Source organism: Geospiza fortis, unplaced genomic scaffold, assembly GCF_000277835.1.
Source record: "Geospiza fortis unplaced genomic scaffold, GeoFor_1.0 scaffold286, whole genome shotgun sequence".
NCBI classification, from domain to species: domain Eukaryota; kingdom Metazoa; phylum Chordata; class Aves; order Passeriformes; family Thraupidae; genus Geospiza; species Geospiza fortis.
The window spans coordinates 360,149-380,066 of record NW_005054444.1 but is presented as its reverse complement, the minus strand read 5'-3'; the positions used below and the strand labels follow the sequence as shown (position 1 = coordinate 380,066).

The 19,918-nt window shown below is 45.1% G+C and overlaps 1 protein-coding gene across 2 annotated transcripts in view; it reads left to right on the top strand.

Annotated features, from left to right (window-relative positions):
• The window catches only part of MYO7A (myosin VIIA), a 97,713-nt gene that overhangs the window by 40,148 nt on the left and 37,647 nt on the right, over positions 1-19,918 (top strand). For both annotated transcript variants that reach the window (XM_031062298.1, XM_031062301.1), the window contains 13 exons: positions 640-792; positions 3,788-3,805; positions 6,625-6,809; positions 8,253-8,374; positions 10,156-10,298; positions 10,386-10,499; positions 11,322-11,475; positions 12,139-12,215; positions 13,447-13,566; positions 14,770-14,912; positions 15,269-15,479; positions 15,940-16,075; positions 16,488-16,594. In XM_031062298.1, the coding sequence (XP_030918158.1) occupies positions 640-792; positions 3,788-3,805; positions 6,625-6,809; positions 8,253-8,374; positions 10,156-10,298; positions 10,386-10,499; positions 11,322-11,475; positions 12,139-12,215; positions 13,447-13,566; positions 14,770-14,912; positions 15,269-15,479; positions 15,940-16,075; positions 16,488-16,594 (1,683 nt within the window). The remainder of the gene's footprint in view (positions 1-639; positions 793-3,787; positions 3,806-6,624; positions 6,810-8,252; positions 8,375-10,155; positions 10,299-10,385; positions 10,500-11,321; positions 11,476-12,138; positions 12,216-13,446; positions 13,567-14,769; positions 14,913-15,268; positions 15,480-15,939; positions 16,076-16,487; positions 16,595-19,918) is intronic.

Sequence of the window (19,918 nt, the reverse complement as noted above, 5' to 3'; positions counted from 1 at the left end):
GTGGTGGCTATTTTAGAGTAAGGTCTGTATCAAGGTGGTTCTCTGTACTTCCTTTTTTTTCTAAGGTAATTCTAAATGCTCTCACTCCATTCAAGGGTAATAGAGATTTGGTTTGGCAAGGTCCTTGTGGGCAATTTGCAGTGGCTTTTGAAGCCCTTAGAAGTGCCAAGTCCAAATAACACTGCCAATAAAAGTATGACTTTGCCAGCCCTGTCCATCCCCTTCTCCTTTTCTAAATCATCTTCTTTCTGCTCAACAGTATTTTGTGGGAGAGGGTTAACCAGTGATGTGAAAATGCAGTTGTGAAGGGGAAGAAGAAATGTGCTATTTGTTATAGACTCCCCTGATGTTCTGGATGACCATGTTGCCCTGGAGGAGGCTCCTGACAGGATGGCTTGTGTCTCCTGTCTCTTCTTGCTCCAATAAAGCTCCAATAAAAAGATGTTTTCCTTCTTCTGTCACAAATCTTTCAAATTCATCACTGCCTTGCCCCAGGAAGAGAAACTGTGGCACATGTGCTGATGATCTCTTGTGTATGTCCTTCAGTCTGATCCTTCTCTTTGGGGTGGGCTGTTTGTGTCTTTCATCCAAGTGGTCTCTCATTTGACTTACCTTTCTGTGGCCTTGCTCTTTTCCCAGGAGCACTGGATTTCCCCACAGAATGCCAGCCACATCAAACCCATGCACCCCACCTCCATCCATGGAGTGGAGGACATGATCCGCCTGGGGGACCTGAACGAAGCAGGAATTCTCAGGAACCTGCTGATTCGCTATCGGGAGCACCTCATCTATGTGAGTGTCCACCTCACCTCACCTCACCTCACCTCTGGTTCTGCACTCCACCCCCTGCTCTCCTTAGCTCTGGAGGACCCATGTGGGGGGAACCCTGACTGAACTGAGCATCTGGGTTTCTACCTTCACCTTGCCCCTGGTGGTGAAGGGCTTCTGACTCTGGAGGACATTGCAGAGCTTCTAGATGCCCCAGTGAAGGACCCCATGAGTTAGGTGATGGGCAAAGTCCACACCACCTTGCTGTCCTGCCCCTGTAGAAGTTTCGGGCATGTGCATTAGCTTTCTGCACACAGAATAACCAGTTCAACCCAGGCCATGGCCATGCTGTAGTCATCCTAAGGCAAAAACTTCTGTAGAGGTGTAAACTACGTGCTGAATGTGACCTTTCTTCCCTTTTGCCCTGGACTATTAATTTATTTAACGCAAGGGGCTGAAGACAAACATTGCTGGAGGTGGAAGGGGTGGAGAAAGGATGATGAGAGGCATGCATGAAGTAACTGGGAACAAAGAAATAAGCAACTCCCAGAACAGCTCTAAAAAACCTTTCCAGTCTGTGTTCATGGCTTATTAGCCCTGGGCTGCCTGGGATGCTGGCAGTTGATCTCTGAGGACAGCAGTGTCCTTCCTTGGGTCAGCTCAGTCATGTCATGCCCAGTGGACCCAGTGCAGCCTTGCCAATCCAAACAGACATTCACAGATTGAGGGGTTTACAGGGAGCCAGTCAGGGCTGCATCTGTCTTCTGTGTGACAGCATCACAAAGGCCACCTCCCCAGCAGGACAGGAGTCAGCATTCAAGTCTCTGTGCTGATTTTATCAGTGTTCTCTATGCTGTGTAGTTTTCTGCAAACTCTTCAGACAGAAATTCAGAGTGCATATGTGTTTGCTGCTAGATAATGTACTCAAACAGCCTCTGCAAATATGGAAAATTTGGTATTACTCTTAAATTCTACAGTTTTCATATGTTCAGGTAAGTGCTTGCTGTGCCTTTGAAGGCCTTTTCAAAGCCTCCTGGTCATTTGATTTTTAAAAGGCTCTAGAGACTACTAGATTTTTGGGCTGGAGGGAATTGCAAGACAGTCAGACTTCACAGATAAAATAAGCTAACAGAGTATGAGTGGATTTTATCTATCAAGTCTGTTTGTTCATCACTGCTTGATGTCCAGTGCTTTTTGATCAGATGATTTTGGATTAGGACTGGGCAGTGATGGAGCAGACACCACTCTGCTGCACAGGCTGTTAATAAGATTGACAGCTCTTTGCCCCTCTCGGGGAGAGATCCATCTCCTCTTTCAGAGATGGAGTCCAATCCTGGAGGAAGGGGACATGGGTGCTGAAAAGGCACCCATAAGTCCCCAAAGCTTGGGGGAGAACAGAGACCTCCAAATGTATATCTCCCTCAGACACTTCATTTGTTGTGCATGATGCCTAAGGCCCTATAGTGTCAGTTTAGACAAAAATAGTATAATCAGAAAATTATTCCCACATTAGATGAACTAGGTTTCTCCCTTTGTAATCAAATTTTCTTGCCATTTATAATGATAAACCAGCAAGTTAATAGCCCAAATTCATTCTTGAGGTGGTGTTTCCATGGGCATCCATGGCAGTCACCAGAGGTGTCAATAGAGCCAGCAGAGACAAGACTGCCTTTCAGTCATGCAAGCAGAAGTGCCTCTCAGATGCTTTAGAGCTGACTGGAGTTTGGATATCATAGAGGAGTTTATGTTGGAAGAAAATTTTAGGCTGGAGGTCTACAGTCCAACCTCCCTCAGCTCAGAGAACATCTGTCTTCAAGGTTAAGTGCAGCACTCACGTGGATAACTGAATTCAAGCAACCTGAATGCTGCCCAAGAAGTACAGATGGCCAATAATTTGTAGCTGATTGGCGCATTCAAGGAACTTGAATTTACCCATTGAACATTGCCCCTTTTTCCCCTGCTTCTGCGCACCCTGAAGTGGCACAAAGTGGATTCCTGCCACGCTCTCTGAGAAAGTTTGGATTGTGTTGGATATTTTTTCTCTTTTGAGGTGTCTGTATTATCCAGCAAGTGCCTTTTGCCTCTCCAAGTGACCTGAGGTCCTCAGATACAATTCTGTGTGTACAGTATCATCAGATTGCCTGTGAATACACCAAGCTCCTTCGAAAAAGCTCTGTCTCTGAGCTCCCTTGCCAAGCTATGCACAGGCATCCAGGAAGATTAGGAACACAAACAAGCGCTGTACAAAGTGTTGTTTGGCAACATCATCCTAATAAGGGCTGATGCAAATGGCAGCTTTTAGCCTGGAGGTGAGTGTGGGTGGTGATTTGGGCTGAAGTGACAAAATAACCACATCAGTTTCTCTACAAGTTCTTCTGGTCCGATGGTGACAGTGCAGTGCAGCGTGTCCTACAGAGTTCCTGCCTAAGGGATGGCCACATCCCACAAGGACATTTGCATCACAGAGGTTCCAGGTTACCGTGTCTTGATTGCTCCACACCACTAATGACTTTGGAGTGCCAGCCCAGGAACTGGGCACAGCACAGCAATTAGAGCCATCTCAAAATCAGAATGACTCTCAAAATGACAGAGAGTACATAGCTTGATAGAGAGGTATGCACACCACTTCTGTCTACAGGTGTGTAGTTGGAGGCTCAGGAGCCCAACCTTAGATCTCAGCTATTAGGAGTGATGGCACTCAGAGGAGTAGATTTGTGTCGGATGTGGTAAATATTGATGACAGTTTTGCAAAGCCAAGGTACCATATGGATGCCATGTGTGCAGGGGACACCCAGCCCACTGAGGTGGTTTTTCTCCTGTGGTATAATTAACACTGTCTTAAAGACAGTGAAGTTTCACTGCTTGAAAGGATTTCTGAGCCTGCTGAGTATATTATTACTTTTCCAATGGGACTTCAGTTCATCTTGTTTCCTTGTATCCTTAGCTTTGTGGAGGATGTAGTTCTGCTCTAATAAAATATAATTTCCCTTTTTCTTCTCCCTCACATTTTACTCATAAGACAAACTGCGGCGGGAGGGTAAGTATGACTCTTGGCAACATCATTTGCAATTGCTGTCATGCCTTCCACAGGATCACCTTTTTTTGTTCACCATTGTGGCCTTCTCATTTACTTTGCACCACCATTGCTGCTGCTTCATAAATGCATGGAGAGCATCCATCTGCTTTGGTGCAGAGCTTGACCCATATGGTGAAGTTGTGTCATGTTCCCAGAGCTGGAAAGACCCCAACCTGTGAATGTGGTTAAAGCTTTAAGTTCTTCTCAGTAATGACCTTAACTTGAAGGGAAGAAATGTCTGCAGCAAAATATGAAAAACTTCAACAAGGGCTTATTGCCCTTAGTTTGGCTTGCACACAGCAAGAGAAACAATGCTGAATAGCAAGAGAGTCTGGTGGGGAGTTTGGACTCATGAGTAAGGTTAAATCTAGAGATGAAACCAGTGCCTATTGCTGCTCTCTAAGGGCTGCCAAAATGCAGTGATGTTTGGTAGAGCTTTAACCCCATAACAATCCAGATGAAGTCAGCCATGGTGTTCTGGGTAGCAAGGGAAGCAGGCTCAGAAAGGATTTGTTTGGGGCTAATTAAAATGTAGGTCATACAGGCAGTAATGAATTTGCTGTGAGATGCGGTTCCTGTGGTCAGCTACAGCAGAGTCCCTGCTTTCAGTAAAGCTTTATTTTTCCAATAGAAAAGGGCTTTGACATCACCCAGCAATAGAAACCAGTAAGCTACTATTTCCTTGGAAGTGCCCTTTGGCCCCTGATCAACAGAGTGAACAAAGTTTTGCCTTCTGTCAGCTGTGAGAATTGGGCAAATTGTGATTATTTATCAACTAGGAATAAGCTACAAAAACAAGCAATAGTACAAGAGTTCATGCTGACAAAGGGTTTTGTGGATCACAAGGGAAGGGTCAGTAGGAGCATCCAGAAAGAATACCTAATGGTTAACACCTTTAAAAGCCTCTCTGTTTACATTTGTGGCAGGGCAGACCAGTGTGACTGAAATGCAGGGATTTCAGAGACCTCTGCAAGGAGTTCGATTTTTTTTTTAAAAAAAAAAAGCTCAAGGAAAATTAAAAATGTCCCTAAAATTAATGTCCCTAAAAATGTCCCCTGGTGATAAATTGTAAAGAGGAAATTAGTGAAATAATGAAGACTCAAAGGAGTCTTCATTAGGGATCTGCTGTCGTAATGCCATTCAGAAACTGAGCTCCCTCCTCCTCTGAGCACTGAGGTTACCTGTTCTGTCCCCTTTGAAGGCTTCTCTGGAGGGATATCTCTGCTCCCTTTTTTCAATGCCTTCTTTTTCTAAAATCCAGTCTACATGATTTCACAGCCAATTTCTACCCTTTGGAGTTGTGACAACATTGTTCTGGAGCTCAAAGAGCTTTTTTCCCCTACTGGCACATAATCCCCCGTCACAGAGAAGAGTATTGTGTCCTTTCTCAGTTAGCACTGTAAAGTCAAACCTCATGTGGGACTGAGCTGAAAGTTGCTCTCTTGTGTTGGCCATGAGTGTAGAAGGTGAGGGACCCCTCCTAATGGCTTTCATCCTCCCTACTATGGGACACAGTTGCCACCTACTGGCTGCCTTCAGGAAGCCTGAACTGGTGACAAGTTTTGGACAGATGGTGGCAAATTATTTCTTCTCTCTCACAGGCATCCTTGGCTGTGCCACTTTGCTGCTTTGTGCCGAAGCCTTACTGAGTTTAGGCCATGCAGATGAAAACCCATAAGGATTATATGAATGTTGAAGTTGCTTATTTTGTTTCGTGAAAAAATATATGCAGTAGTGGTGGTGCTTTCACAGCTGGTTCCAGCAGGAAAGAAAGATTAATCTTGCAACTTCAGTTGCTAAAAATTAACCTAGAGAAAGTGACTTGAATTCTTTGAAATCACAGAGTGAAAGTAGCCTTCATTTCATGCCCCAGGGCTAACCCAAGGTGCAGGCCCATTGATTCACCTGCTCTAGACACTGACTTTTAGACGTGAAACGGGGGAAGGAGGTCCTTATTCTCTGCCTTGAGGTTGGGATGTGGCCAAACCTCCTAACCTCGGCACTACATCTGAGCAAGATAACAAAGTTCATGAGTCCTTTGATGAGAGGCTTGGGAGAAACAGCTTCTGGAAGGGCAAAAATGAAAGAGGAAGACACTACAGAGGAGTTTGCTACCCAAGGCCAGGACAGCTGGACCAAAGGCCATTTACAAAATTTCAGAAATAGATGAAAAGGGATATGTCAGGACTTGGTGGGCAATAGCCATCTGCACAGGATAAGGTTTAAACTGAAGTATTTGATTTGGAGAGATTTGGTTAGGCAGAGATGGTAGAGAAGAATGCATTGCAGAGGGAAGTTTAGCAGCTGCTGTGGATCGATAAAAACAGGTTAGAAAGTCATCTGTCAGGATGTCAGATCCAGCTGGTCCTGCCTTGAGATATGGGAATGGTTGTCAGGTTTCTTTCACCTATGGTTTCTCATTGTATGTGCAATGCAGTAGATATGTATGGACATATGCTGGTTCTGGTGATATTTTTGCAAATATGAGCTTCTCTTAAGACTCTGAATCTTGACTGAGAGCATACGAAATATGAATTAAGGCTTCAAACCATGCTGTGCATGAGCAAGGCTGAATATGAACCGAGTTAGGTACTTTGGGACTTCTGTTCCCATTTTACCCCAGGCTCCCCCTGCAAGCATCTCTGACTTGAGCATCATCTTTCATCCAGTGTTTAAAAAGCCTTGATTTTTCTGGCCTCCATCCACATCCCATCCAAGCTGCTAAAGTCTCTTGGCTACACCTCACTGTCCCCATAAACCTTCATGTGCTTCTCCTCCAGACATACACTGGTTCAATACTGGTGGCAGTAAACCCCTACCAGCTCCTACCCATCTACTCACCCGAGCAGATACGCCTCTACACCAACAAAAAGATTGGTGAGATGCCACCACACATCTTCGCAATTGCTGACAACTGCTACTTCAACATGCAGCGCAACAACAAGGACCAGTGCTGTATCATAAGGTGAGTTGCTGAGTTTCCAAATGGGCCATATCCTGAAAGCAGATGCTGAGCAGATGCTTGGTTTGGAACAGCTTATCAGATGGAATCAGACATTGAATGACTGATTAGATCTTCCATCCACATATTCCCAGTGCAGAGGAAGTCTCTGTTTGCAGTCACTCTATTCCTTGTAGAGGTGCTTTATCAATACTTTGGTATTTTACCCTTGCAACTCAATAGATCTCATATTCATTTTTAACCTCCACTTTTAAATTTAAGCTCAATACTCCTACAGACATCAAAAACACAAACATGGATACTTTCTGCACAAGGGAGAGTCAGGGACACGCTTGGTCACTGGACCTGTGGTCATTCACGCTCCTGAACGGTGTCTCCAGGCATGGCTCTGCTCTGGACCAATCAACCTTGGGCACCAAGGAGTGCCTGGTCACAGTTATGTGTATAGTTCCCTCCAGTATCTGTCCCAAAGCCAGATTTGATGTCCTCAGCCCTCCAACATGATCCTATAAATTCTGAATCCACCCGCTTTTTCGTTTGAGGCACCGTTTTCCCCAAGGCATGCCTACCCTGAGTTTCATTGAATGAAAAGCCATAACTCTGGAACATCCCGTGTGCAGTATTTCAGAGACATGATTCTGAAAAGGCCATTCAGTAAGGCTTATTTTGCTGGTCTAAAAAAGCATCATGTGGGGCCCATAGGAGAGTCAATGCAGTGTGCTAGTGGCCTGAAAAGTGAAATTTTGATTTGCCCATGAGGCCAAGGCTGGATACTCAGTGTCAGGAAGGTCTGTTTCAATCACTTATTTTGGCTAGCCCGTGTATTAGACACGCCGCAGACTCACCTGAATATTTCTGCCCAGCCCTTTCACAAGATAACTGAGGTTATCTTTCAGCGCAGAGAAAAGTTTGAGGAATAACTCTGGCTTCCTGCCCCATAAGCTTCTCCTCTCTCCCTTGCTCCTTGTTAGAACAAGCCTAGGAGCCCTGTGGAAGTCCCTCCTGGTAAAAGGCTGTATTTCACAGTCTGCCTTATCACAGCTCAAGACTGGTGATGAAGATGTCCCATGGGAACAGCCAGATCCTGGACCACAGGGTCATGGTCTGGTGATCATACCTGGAAAAGCACTGACTGAAAACACTTCACAACCTTCCTAGTGCTGGTTGAATGATAGCATTTGCTGGGAATACCCACAGTCAAGCAACAGCTTGGGCCAAATGGAACACGGAGCAAATCTGGATCTTGGCTGGAAGCTATGTCCTATCATTTGTCCCACAATCAGGTTTGATCATCCTTGGGATGCTGGAAACCCATCCTTAGTGGTCTTATCCCACCTACACTAACAGAAGAGACAAAGAAACAGAAGTTTCTTTGGAGACAGAGGGAGGGACATTGGCAGGGATGCAGCATAGCTCTCGCTGACCTCCACTCCTTTGTCTTTGCAGTGGAGAATCTGGAGCAGGGAAGACAGAAAGCACAAAACTGATTCTGCAGTTCCTGGCAGCAATCAGTGGTCAGCACTCCTGGATTGAGCAGCAGGTCCTGGAGGCAAATCCCATCTTGGAAGGTGAGGCCTCAGATAACAAAGAATTCTTTTCTGGAAAAAATAAGAAACAGATTCAGGAACCATAAAATATAACCAAATGTAAAACACTTATGTCACACTTTGAGTTTCCAAAAAAGTGACAAAACTTTTTTTTTAAGTACACTTCTGCTAAATAACACATTCAGATTCTTTCCATCTGAATTTATTTTTCACAAGACTAATATTCTCTAAGCTCTCAATGTTTCCCTTAGTATTTTTGACAACTATTGTTGAAAGCAAAGCATTTCAGCTGACCTGTATTATTTTTTCAACTATTTTGTTACTTTAAAAATTGGGGGGGGAAAGTGGTTTTCTGCATAAAACAGTACTTTTTCCACCCAGAAAATCCATACAAAACCCTGAATTTTACCTAAATGTGTGTGTAGTATGTAAAAGTGCTGATCAATACTATTTTGCTCTTTTGAAAAATCTCACCACCTCCTCCAGTGCTAGACTGCATGCAGAGCTTCAGTATCCCATCAGTGCTGCATTCAGCTAACTAATTATTTGCTTTTTTTGGCCATAGTTGCAAAAATCCTATTCCTATTCTTAGGAATGGTTCTAAGGAATAGGAATCCTATTCCTATTCTTAGATGGTTCCATAAAACATCAGTTTTAGGACCTGAGCTTCACAGCACCTTGTGCTGGCTGTATAGAATAGCAAACCCCACCTTTTCCTTCCAAGACCAGTGAATGGCAGCAGAATGCAGAAGAAGAAAGAGTCCAAGAAGGAACCAGATAATGAGAATCAGCTTGTGACCTTAATAGGTTCATTGGCAGGCTGTTACTGTGACCAACCCCACTGTTTTAATTGGATATCTGTAAATTAAATAGGTTAGCTAACCCTCTTGACCCAAAATGATGACAGATGTACCTTTTATGCTTATGCAGAAAAATAGCATTTTCTTTAAAGAATAACATTGGGGTTGTTCTCTAAAGATAGAGGTTTGATCAGCCTGATCTAGTGGGAAGTGCCCCTGCCCTTGGCAGAGGGGGTGGAACTAGATGATCTTGAAGGTCCCTTCCAATCCAAACCATTCTATGATTTTTATCTCCTCTGCTTGGTGAATAACCCTCTAGGAACCAACAGAAGTGTGAGAAGCACACAGGGCACTATTGAATATGCACTTGGTCACTGCTGAGATTCAGGAAAGAGAGGCTCTGTAATTCAAGTGCATGTCCATCACCTGCCAGAAATCCTGGAGCAGAAATTGCAGGATGTGCTGGCTTAGGGCACTCATCCACACCTAACAGAGGATGGCCACAGGTACCTTTCTCTGCACAGTCTGCTTGCAGGGAGGAGTCTCCCGCTGGAGGTTGGCTTAGTTGTCTGTATTTCCCTTTTGGAAGCATTTTCCCTTTTATTTCCCTCTCTGTCATCAAACCACTCACCAGCATCTCTGTCATTTTCTGCACAGTGTCACCTTTCACACTGCAGCCACTCTTGCTCAACTCTCCTCTAATTTCATCAGCTGCCACCAAAATCCTGCTGTCCTAGCCCTACTTCCTGGATAAGGTCACCCCATTCCCAAGCTTCCTCCTCTGTGCTCCTCTCTGTATTTCCAAGGAAAGTCATCTCATATACATCTTGTTTCCTCACATTGAGATGAAACTGATCCAGCCAAACTTTAGGGTAGGCTTTGGGGCTGCTTTTAACCCTCTCAGCCTCACTCTTTTGACTTTCCCCCCCCCCCCCCCCACTGAGACCAGATCCATCATCCTCCCTGCATCAGACCCTCTCTAACACACCATAATTCTTGCAGCTTTTGGGAACGCAAAGACCATCCGTAATGACAATTCCAGCCGATTTGGGAAGTACATCGACATCCACTTCAACAAAAGGGGAGCCATAGAGGGGGCAAAGATTGAGCAGTACCTGCTGGAGAAGTCCCGGGTGTGCAGGCAGGTAAGGTGATACACCTGCAAGGCTCTGCCAGCCAACCTTTGCCGTGCCATTCTCCTCACAGAGCTGGCGCTTGCTGTTCTCCTGCAGGCCCAGGATGAGAGGAATTACCACGTGTTCTACTGCATGCTGAGAGGAATGACCGTGGAACAGAAGAAGAAGCTGGGTCTTGGGAAAGCCACAGACTACAACTACCTTGCGATGGTGAGAGAGCAGTGAAACAGGTTTGGTGGGGTGATGTGGTGAAAGGTCCTAAGCAAGGGAGAAGGAAAAGAGAGGCACTTCTGCAGCCAAGAGCTGCTTTGCTGGTTATGACCTTCCTGAGCCTTAGCCACAGGGTTTGACAGATCTCTTTGTCTCACCACCACGAGGCTCATAGTCTTAGTGGAAATCCTTAATCCCTGTGTCTAGACCAGACTATTTCCACACTTTCTGTGAAGTAGAGCACAAGCTTGGATGGATGGTGTATGGTGCCCATGCCACATGTTTGGAAGTAGCCCAGGTGTTAGATAAGACCTGCTGCTCTTGAGGCAGTGATGGGTGTAGCGGAGTGCTTGTCTGGATGGCACGTTCTCAGCAGAATATGGGGCTGAGCTGCGTGTGCTCCAAGTGTCTGACCAAGCCAGCAATCTCCAACTCCACTCCTTATATACCAGTGTTGATATCCAGAGGAGCTGATAGAAGCAGGTGTAATTAAGGCTGGTGCATCATCAGCAAGGCTGGGACCCAGCTTTCTAAGTGGATCAGTGGGAGCCTCCAGCTCTCTATCCCCATCTCAGAGAGCTTTTTCTCTTCTGCTGATGGCAGTCAGACACAGGGTACTTCCGGACAACAGGGTAAGTGTAGGTCACAAGGCTCAGCACTGAGTCATAGAATATGACAAAGGGCAGAACCAGATCTACAAGTTCAGCATCATCCCTTAAACAAAACCTTGCTGGTTCTGGGGGAAGCCCTGATAGCTTAGGGTGATACCCTGGTGCTCCCTGGCTTCGCCCCATGCAATGTGTGCCCCATTTGCCTCCCCAGGGTAACTGCACGACCTGTGATGGCAGAGATGATAGCAAGGAGTATGCCAATATCCGCTCCGCTATGAAGGTCCTCATGTTCACCGACACTGAGAACTGGGAGATCTCCAAGCTGCTGGCTGCCATTCTGCACATGGGCAACCTGCAGTATGAAGGTAAAAGGACAAAATACACGGTCCAGTGCACTGCTGCTCTTTATTCTGCCTGCTGACAGAGAGCCAAGCTTAGGGATGGAGAGCTGTATCCAGAACACCTGCCATGGTGCCATGCCAGGGACTCAGTGTTTATTATGGCATTGTAAGGACAAGAAATAAGGAATAATTCCACCTGCCCACAGGAGCAGGTGGAAGCACACAGGCTGCAGTGTGCTCAATGGCATCCACATTTCTGAGTGTTGTGAGGTTGAACATGGACAGAGGTCATTCAGTAGACTCAGGTTTTACAAAGAGAGACTAATGGAGTGTTTGACAGGTGCCTGTGTGATTGGATATACCTTTGTAAATGTACCAAACAGCTCTGCTGCCAGAAATGACACAGTGATTTAAAAAGCCTCTTCAGAAGACAGAAGCCTAAAGCACTTAGATGCTAAAACATTTCTACATTCTTTACTATCTGGTCTGGCAGAGCAGAGTACAGGTCCTTTGCAGTCAGCAGCAGGACTCCAGCAGATGTGTGAACTTTTCTCTCCCTTCTGATGGCCAGATTTTGCCAGGACATCACACAGAGGCAGTGGAGAATGACCCTTTCCCTCACCCCATCCACTTTCTGCAGAGACACGTCCCTTGCTGATGGCTTTCCCTCTGCCTTTCTTTCCCCAGCTCGGACCTATGACAACCTGGATGCCTGCGAGGTTGTTCAGTCAGCATCGCTCATCACTGCGGCAACATTGCTGGAGGTCAGTGGCCCTGCAGTGCTGTTCTTCCCTTTCTGATTCCATCCCAGCTTTTTAGTATTGTGGCAAAGCTTTGTCTGAGCCAGCCTCCCGTTGCACCACCAGCTCTAGGAGGCTGAAGAGGCCTGGATAAGCCATATTGTGTCCTGCATTGGCAGCTTGAAGGTGAATGTCTCCATCTGGGCTGAGTAGCCAGAGCAGGCTACAAAGATACTCAGAGGGCCAGAGCACCTCTTCTATGGAGAGTGGCTGAGAGATCTGGAGTGTTTCAGCCTGGAGAAGAGAAGGCTCTGGGGACAGCTTAGAGCCCTTTTCAGTACCTAGAGGGGCTCCAAGACAGCTGGGGGAGGGACTTTTGACAAGGACATGGAATGATAGGACAAGGCGGAATGGCTTCAAACTTAAAAAGGACAGATTTAAATTAGATATTAAGAAATTCTTCACTCAGGGTGGTGAGGCACTGGAACAGGTTGCCCAGGGATTTTGTGGCTGCTCCACTTGTAGGCATGTTCAAGGCCAGGTGTGATGGGACTTTGAGCAACCTGGTCTAGCAGAAACTGTTCCTGTTGTGGGGTTGGAACTAGGTGATCTTTGAAGGTCCCTTCCAACCCAAAATATCCTATGATTCCATGACCAGGTTATCTGAAAACTCCTTCATACCAGCAGATAGGAACAGACCTTCTGGTGGGTCTAGCACATTGTCCTAGAAAGGGCATCCAGAATACCTCAGTCCCTAAAGTAGGGTGTTTCCCCCAGTGACATAAATATAGTTCATAATGGTACTTGAGACAGATGTCATATATATTATGTGTATCTGATGAGTGAGGTGAGATGACCCTCACTGAAATCATCCGTGCAGTGACTGGGGCATTCTTCAGTGGCCTTCTCAAGAGCTAACAGGGGCATCATCTCATCTCCTTAGGCACTGCTGGTCCCAGAGTGTGATCCACAGTTCTCTGTCCACTTAGAGAGTGGACATTTCCCTGAAGTATAAAAAGGGATCAAGGTGATGCAAAGCTTTAACCCATGCTGGTAGCATACAGCTTTGCAGGCTTTGCTCTGCTTTCTCATCCTGTCTTCCCCCACCTCGTTAACATCTCATGCTAAGTCACAAGAACACCTTCCAGATTAAAATACAGTATAAAAATGTTAATTTTTCTCTCTGAAAAAGCCTGTGTCTTCATTTGAGGTATCTCCCCTGTACAGCAGCTGTGTTTGGTGTTGTCTCTGTCAGGTTGAGCCTCAGGACGTGATGAACTGCCTTACCAGCCGGACCATAATCACCAGGGGTGAAACTGTCTCCACCCCGCTCAGCATGGAACAAGCGCTGGATGTGAGGGACGCTTTTGTAAAGGTAAGTCTCAGGGCATTTCCTTGTGCCTTCTCTTGACAAGCTGAAGAAATCGGCCCCTTCTGAGACTGGAGCATCCACTGCACAGGACAAGGGTCTCTCTTGGCGCCTGTGTGAGCTCAGATCAGCAAGTGCCCTTGAAACTATGTTCTAATTGGGATGTACAAAGAGTTGAGGTAGAAGCAATGTATGTAACCTGCTCTGCAAGGGATTTGCCATCTGCATTGGAGATTGTCTGTACTCAAAGGGGACCTGCTGAAGGACCCAGCATTCTGAAATGACTTTACCTCAGCTTCTAAAAAGATCCTCAGCTACTGTAAATCAGACCAACTCTACCAACACCTCTAGCACACACATACAAATTTCAGGATTTGGGAACATAAGCAGCAGTAAATACAGCTGAACAGCACAGGGCCAGGGATAGAGCAGTCCAGAAGCCATCAGAGCACTTAGAACATCTTGAGGCTTTGGAGTGAAGAAGGTTGATGGGATAGGTGTGGATCACTGCTGTGCTGTTTGTAGCCTTATGTAAAATTGCAAGACAAGCATTATTGGCATGTCTTGACCGACCTGGGTCCTCATTTTATCTGTGGGGAATTGCTTGGTCAAGCTGGTTTGAAAGCTAACTAGCGTGCAGTGTCTTCTCTAGTGGTGACAGGCCTTTGAATTAGTCTCCCCTCTTGGTCACACTGCTGTAACTTATAAAATAAAAATTAAGAACAGTTTAAAACATGAAGTTCTGGAATTACTGAAGCAGCAATATCTGTGTCATTAGGTCATCAGACTGTTCAGCCAGTGCTGCACTGTTTCAGTGAGCACCTTGTTCAAGTGAGCAAGATGTTCTTGCAGTGTAACATGGCTCTGTTCTGCTGATCTGTAGAGAGAAATGTGTGGAAACCAAGGAAAGGACTGTCTGGCTTCACAGCAAGCCCATCGATCCAAAATGTAGCACTATGCAGATTTGGGGGTTTGCTCTCAGTTGTCTTGTAGCGAGGCTTTTGGGTCTGTTTTCCTTGATCTACGTAATAGTTCTTGAAGCTTTAAGCCATGCCAAGAGTCTGGCACAGACGTTAGTGAGCACCTCAGGGACTGTCTGCTTGTTGGCCATGCTTTAGGAGAACCTGTGTCATCAAGGGTGAAATGGTGACACAGACTAGTGGGACAAGCTGAACTGTCTCAGTGAGCTCCGTCTTTGGGATGTTGCAGGGAATTTATGGGCGACTTTTTGTGTGGATCGTGGAGAAGATCAATGCTGCAATTTACAGACCTCCTTCCCAGGAACTCAAAAGTATCAGGAGATCCATTGGCCTTCTTGACATCTTTGGCTTTGAGAACTTCACTGTGAACAGGTATGGAGCCTGCAAAAGGAGAACCAGGTCTTAATCCTCCTTCACAAGCCTAAGCTCAAGGTCTTGCAGTCCTTTCACCTCTCCTGAAGTGAACTGGACTGGGTTGGACCAAGCCTATTTCTATATGAGAAATTGTCAGAGCTGATCAATCCGTTTCTAAACTGATTTAGACCACACACATAACATTTTGGGGAAAAAAACTGATTGTCTGAACCAATAAGGAAATTCTAAGCCAACAGCAGCTTTACTGAGTGGTTGACAAGGTCTGAGAGTATTGCTTAAAGCATGAAGAGAGATGTAGAAAAAATTAATGAGGGTGTGTATAAAAAGGCCTTTTCTTGACCTTCCTTCCACAGTTTTGAGCAGCTTTGCATTAACTTTGCAAATGAAAACCTGCAACAGTTCTTTGTGCGCCACGTCTTCAAGCTAGAGCAGGAGGAGTACAACCTGGAGAACATCAACTGGCAGCACATCGAGTTCACAGATAACCAGGATGCCTTGGACATGATTGCCATCAAGCCTATGAACATCATCTCCCTCATTGATGAGGAGAGCAAGTTCCCCAAGGTGTGTTTCGGGCTCAGCCTCGCTGCCAGTGGCTCTCCTGATTTTATCCCCTTTGCACTTGCATGCTGGCAACCTGTGAGAGATCTGCTCAGCCCCAAACACACATTCACCAGTGGCCTGCCTATTTATAATCTTTATTACTCTCTTAAATATTCTTCCGTCAGTGTCACAGAAACAAGTGTTTCTGATGGCAAAATATGCCTGCAAGAGGCTTAAAAACATCTATTGGCAAAGTTTAAGAGAAAATAATGTTAAATACACTCCTTTTGGAAGAACAACATACCAGTGATATTTAATTAATTTCTGTAATTTTTGCACTTGACATATCTTCTTCAACATATCACTTCTCAACATAAATGCACATTGTCACCAAGTCAAGAAAGAAATGTTCTATTGACTGGAAAATTATTTCAATGGGAATAGCCTTGGTTAAATGTCAGATCTTTTCATGCATGTACAGGGTACAGATGCCACCATGTTGCACAAGCTGAACTCCCAGCACAAGCTTAACACCAACTATATTCCTCCGAAGAATAACTACGAAACCCAGTTTGGCATTAACCATTTTGCTGGAATTGTTTACTACGAAACAAAAGGTATGGGGCAGCTCCTAGAGCACTGCAGGGGGGTGAGGGGTTTCTCATGGGCAGATAAGCCACTGCTGTGTTGGAGCAGGGCAGGGTGGTAGTCCACAGTTGTGTCAATGTTTTCCTTTTCTGGCTGCAATGACTTGACCCTCCAGCTGTGCCCATGAGCTGCAGAGTTTGGTGCTGTTTCATTCATGTGTGCCTGTGACAGAATGGCAGTGCTTTGCACCACTGCATCCTCAGTCCAGTCTGAAGATGCACCTCTGTCTTCCTTCTCATGGTCTCTCTCTCTCTGCCCACTCATTACTCCCATTACCTCACCAAGAACATCCAGTAATCCAACAACCCAGAAGCTGCTTGCAGCTCACATGCTGACCATGTTGCACTGTGTCATCTGTGTGTTGTCCCATTATTTCTCTAGGTTTCTTGGAGAAAAACAGGGACACGCTGCATGGAGACATCATTCAGCTGGTGCATTCCTCAAAAAACAAATTCATCAAGCAGATCTTCCAAGCAGATGTGGCAATGGTAATGCAGGCGGGAGAAGGTCCTTATTCAGGAGGAGGGGTGTTCCTGGAAGGGGTGGAAGATTTGCTGAGTCATATTGCTCCAATGCTGCTTGGGGTATTCCAAACCTGCTAGTGAGAGTCAACTATCAGGAAGTATTAATGCAGTGTCATGGGTGCATCCACATTCATGCCCCCAGTTCATTGCATTTGGTCCATGAAATATTATTTTTTTGCTATTGTGGCCCCTCAGACTTGTGTAGGGATTGGAACAATCAGGTTTGTAATTGTAGAATCTGAGAGAAAAGTAACTGTGCCTTCCAGTTAGGTCGTCCAGATGTGTGTATAATAGAATGAGAAGTAAACTAACAAAGAGGAGGTTTAGATTAGGTGTTAGGAAGTTCTTACCTGTGAGGGTGGTGAGATACTAGTATAGGTTGCCCAGAGAAGCTGTGAATGCCCCATCCCTCAAAGTCTTCAAGTGTTCAAGCAATCTGGCCTACTGGAAGGTGTCCCTGCCTATGGCAGGAGGGTTGGAACTGTGTGACCTTGAAGGTCGCTTTAAACCCAAACCTTTCTATGAGTCCAAGTAAAAGCCAAATACTTGCCAACCAGAGTAGAACAAAAGGACAATCTTGCTGGTCCGTAAGCACCACAAGAGGACTTGAAGGGAACAGTTGTATTTTACTGTTACAACAGCAGAGAGAGGGAACACCAGTTGTGAAAGCTGAAAGTTCAAAGCTCTTCTTTCCACATCCCAGTTCTCCAGGAGGTTATGTGTCTACTCCACGCTCAGTGTGAGAGAAGACTGTGTGCCCTGAAGTTTCAGAGAAAGGCAGTTACTGCTTTAACCCTTTCCACCCCATTTGAACATTTATTACTGGGATACCAGCTTAAATGCTGAGATTAGTGACCATTTCACTTTAGTAACATAAATGTGCGATATTTTCTTCAAGAAGTTGAACATCTAAATCTCTCTACTCATCCCTGCTCCCAAGATTAAAGTAGAAAGTGTTTTAAAATGTCAGTCTTGCAGAATCTGAAAGCCTATACAGATCAGTCACTATGGCCAAATCCCCCAGTCTTTCCCAAGGCAAAAGTCATGGGACTGCAGAGGGTGTGGGAATAATATTTTTCAAAGCAAACACATTTTTTGGCAGTCGGAGTCCCATTTCCAAATGCCAGCCAATGCCACTGATGGACCAAGGGACTTAGGGACTTTCAGGAGTGCCAATTTGTAAGTGCTGAATTCCTTTACTTGCCAAGGGAAAGAAATATTTACATTCCCAAGACTTTTCTTTGAGTATGCTACGTGCTGTTTTGCAAGCCTTGTTCATAAACTTCAGCCATTCAGTTTTGCTCCGGATGAAATTAATGGTCATTATCCTTTTGACTTCATTTGGAATAAGAGAACATTTATCAATTACTAATTAAGCTACCAATTGGCATGACACTCCTGTTGGGTTCAGAGCTATCCTCAGAAGTGGATACTCTTGTTGAAGTAGACGCTAACTCCCTTACCATCAGTGCTGCTGCTTACTTTGCTTTTAATTGCTTATTCCTTGCCGCTTTTTATTTTTGGTGTAAGCTTTGCAGTTGACCTTGGAAATGATTTCTTTCTTCTTTGGGCAGAGCAGAGGTGCGCTCTGGGGCATCAATGAAAGGGTTTACACAGTCACACAAGCTTTCTCACAGGGATCCCTACCAAAGCATCTTTAAAATATGCTGGAAGTATATAATAGCAAAGTTGAGATGTCTGCCTGGATGTTGTTTAGGATCTGAGAACTGAAACCTCTGAAAGCATTGGATCCCTTTTTTTTTAACATAAACTATTTGAGGTTTTTTAATAGTTCCATTAGACATCTTCAGAATCTGTCCCAAGTGGTGGTCTCTGTGCTTTGATACTGTAATGATGCCTGAGTTTATTTTTGGAATGAGAGATTTTTAGCCTGATGTCATGGAACTGGAAGAAGAGCCAACATTGTGTGCAAGCTCCTCTAGTCATGCACGCTGTCGCTGTGAACCTGGAGAGCACTAATTCCCTGAACACCACCACACAAAAATTCTCAGACAAGCAGGATCCAACATGGGGCTGAGATGCTTTTGCCATTGCTTTCCACCAACATTCAGTAATGTCTGCAGCCCCTTTATTAGGACATGTGCCCCAAAAGAAGAAGCAAGTGAGCCTGGGTCACAGAAATTGACTGCATGTAGCAAAGCTCTGTGGTGAAGTGTCCTTGGAATGCCCTGGAGCTGTGCATGCCTTCCCCAAGCTTCAGTGAGGCACTGTGTGTAGGAAATTTCCAGAGACACTCAGGCTTGGTCAATCAAATGTAGCATCTTCTCTTAAAGAGAGACAAGTGGCTGTTCTGCTAAGGCCAGAATCAAATCCTGAGGCATTTTGCTCAACACCTTCCAAACACTGGTCCTCAGGAGCTTATTGATGAGTTTGTAGGATTTTGGGAGTCAGGTACAAGTAAGTCCACATCTGCTTTACATTCAGTCTTTCAAATGGGGCCCTAATATTCCAGAACCTCGAGAAAGCCGCAGATCAGAGAAATTTGATAACTGGTTGAGATTGTATATTTGAATGTTGTAGTAACTGTTTGGTCCCTGAAAGACCTAATACCTGTACACAATGAAACCTGTGGGGTGAACTGGGCACTTCTGGAGCACATGGGGCTGTAAAGTCTCATTTATTCATTGTCATCACAGAGAGGGTTTGTCTGCATGTGTTTGCTGAGCAGGAACTTTTCTTTGAATGGTGCCAGGTGAAATTATGGATTAAGTGGGAGTTGTACACTGTTCCTCTGTGGAATCAGCTGGTATGGTCTAGCAGCACTGCTTGTTCAAGGAACAGGTAGAAGGAGCAGTGGAGGATGGAACCCTGTAAAGTGAAAAACAAATGGGAAACTGGGGGAGCGGGGTGGCTTTCCCCTTGGCAAAAGTTTAAATTCTATCAAAAATACCTGATTTGGGGATTAAAATTAGGGAGGAAGGGAGGGATGTCTTTACAGTTTTTGTGGTTTGTTCCTGGAACCTTCCCAACCACTGTATATTGAGAGCAGAGATGTGTGAGGTAGAAGAGTGGGAAGGGCTGAAATTGGATGGATAAAGAGTGAGGTCAAAAAATGTATAAAGTTTGTTTCCAAGAAGCAAGAGCTGAACACTGGCAGTTCCCTCAGATTCAAAGAAGTGAACATCAAGACAAAGGAGAAAATTCAGGGGAGGGTTATACAAAAATCTAAGAATTAATGCATTTTGTTCATGAGATATATAAAAGCTGGACTTCCAAGACTAAAAATGTCAGGTTCCCATTTCAGTTATTCCTTCTTTTCACTATTTG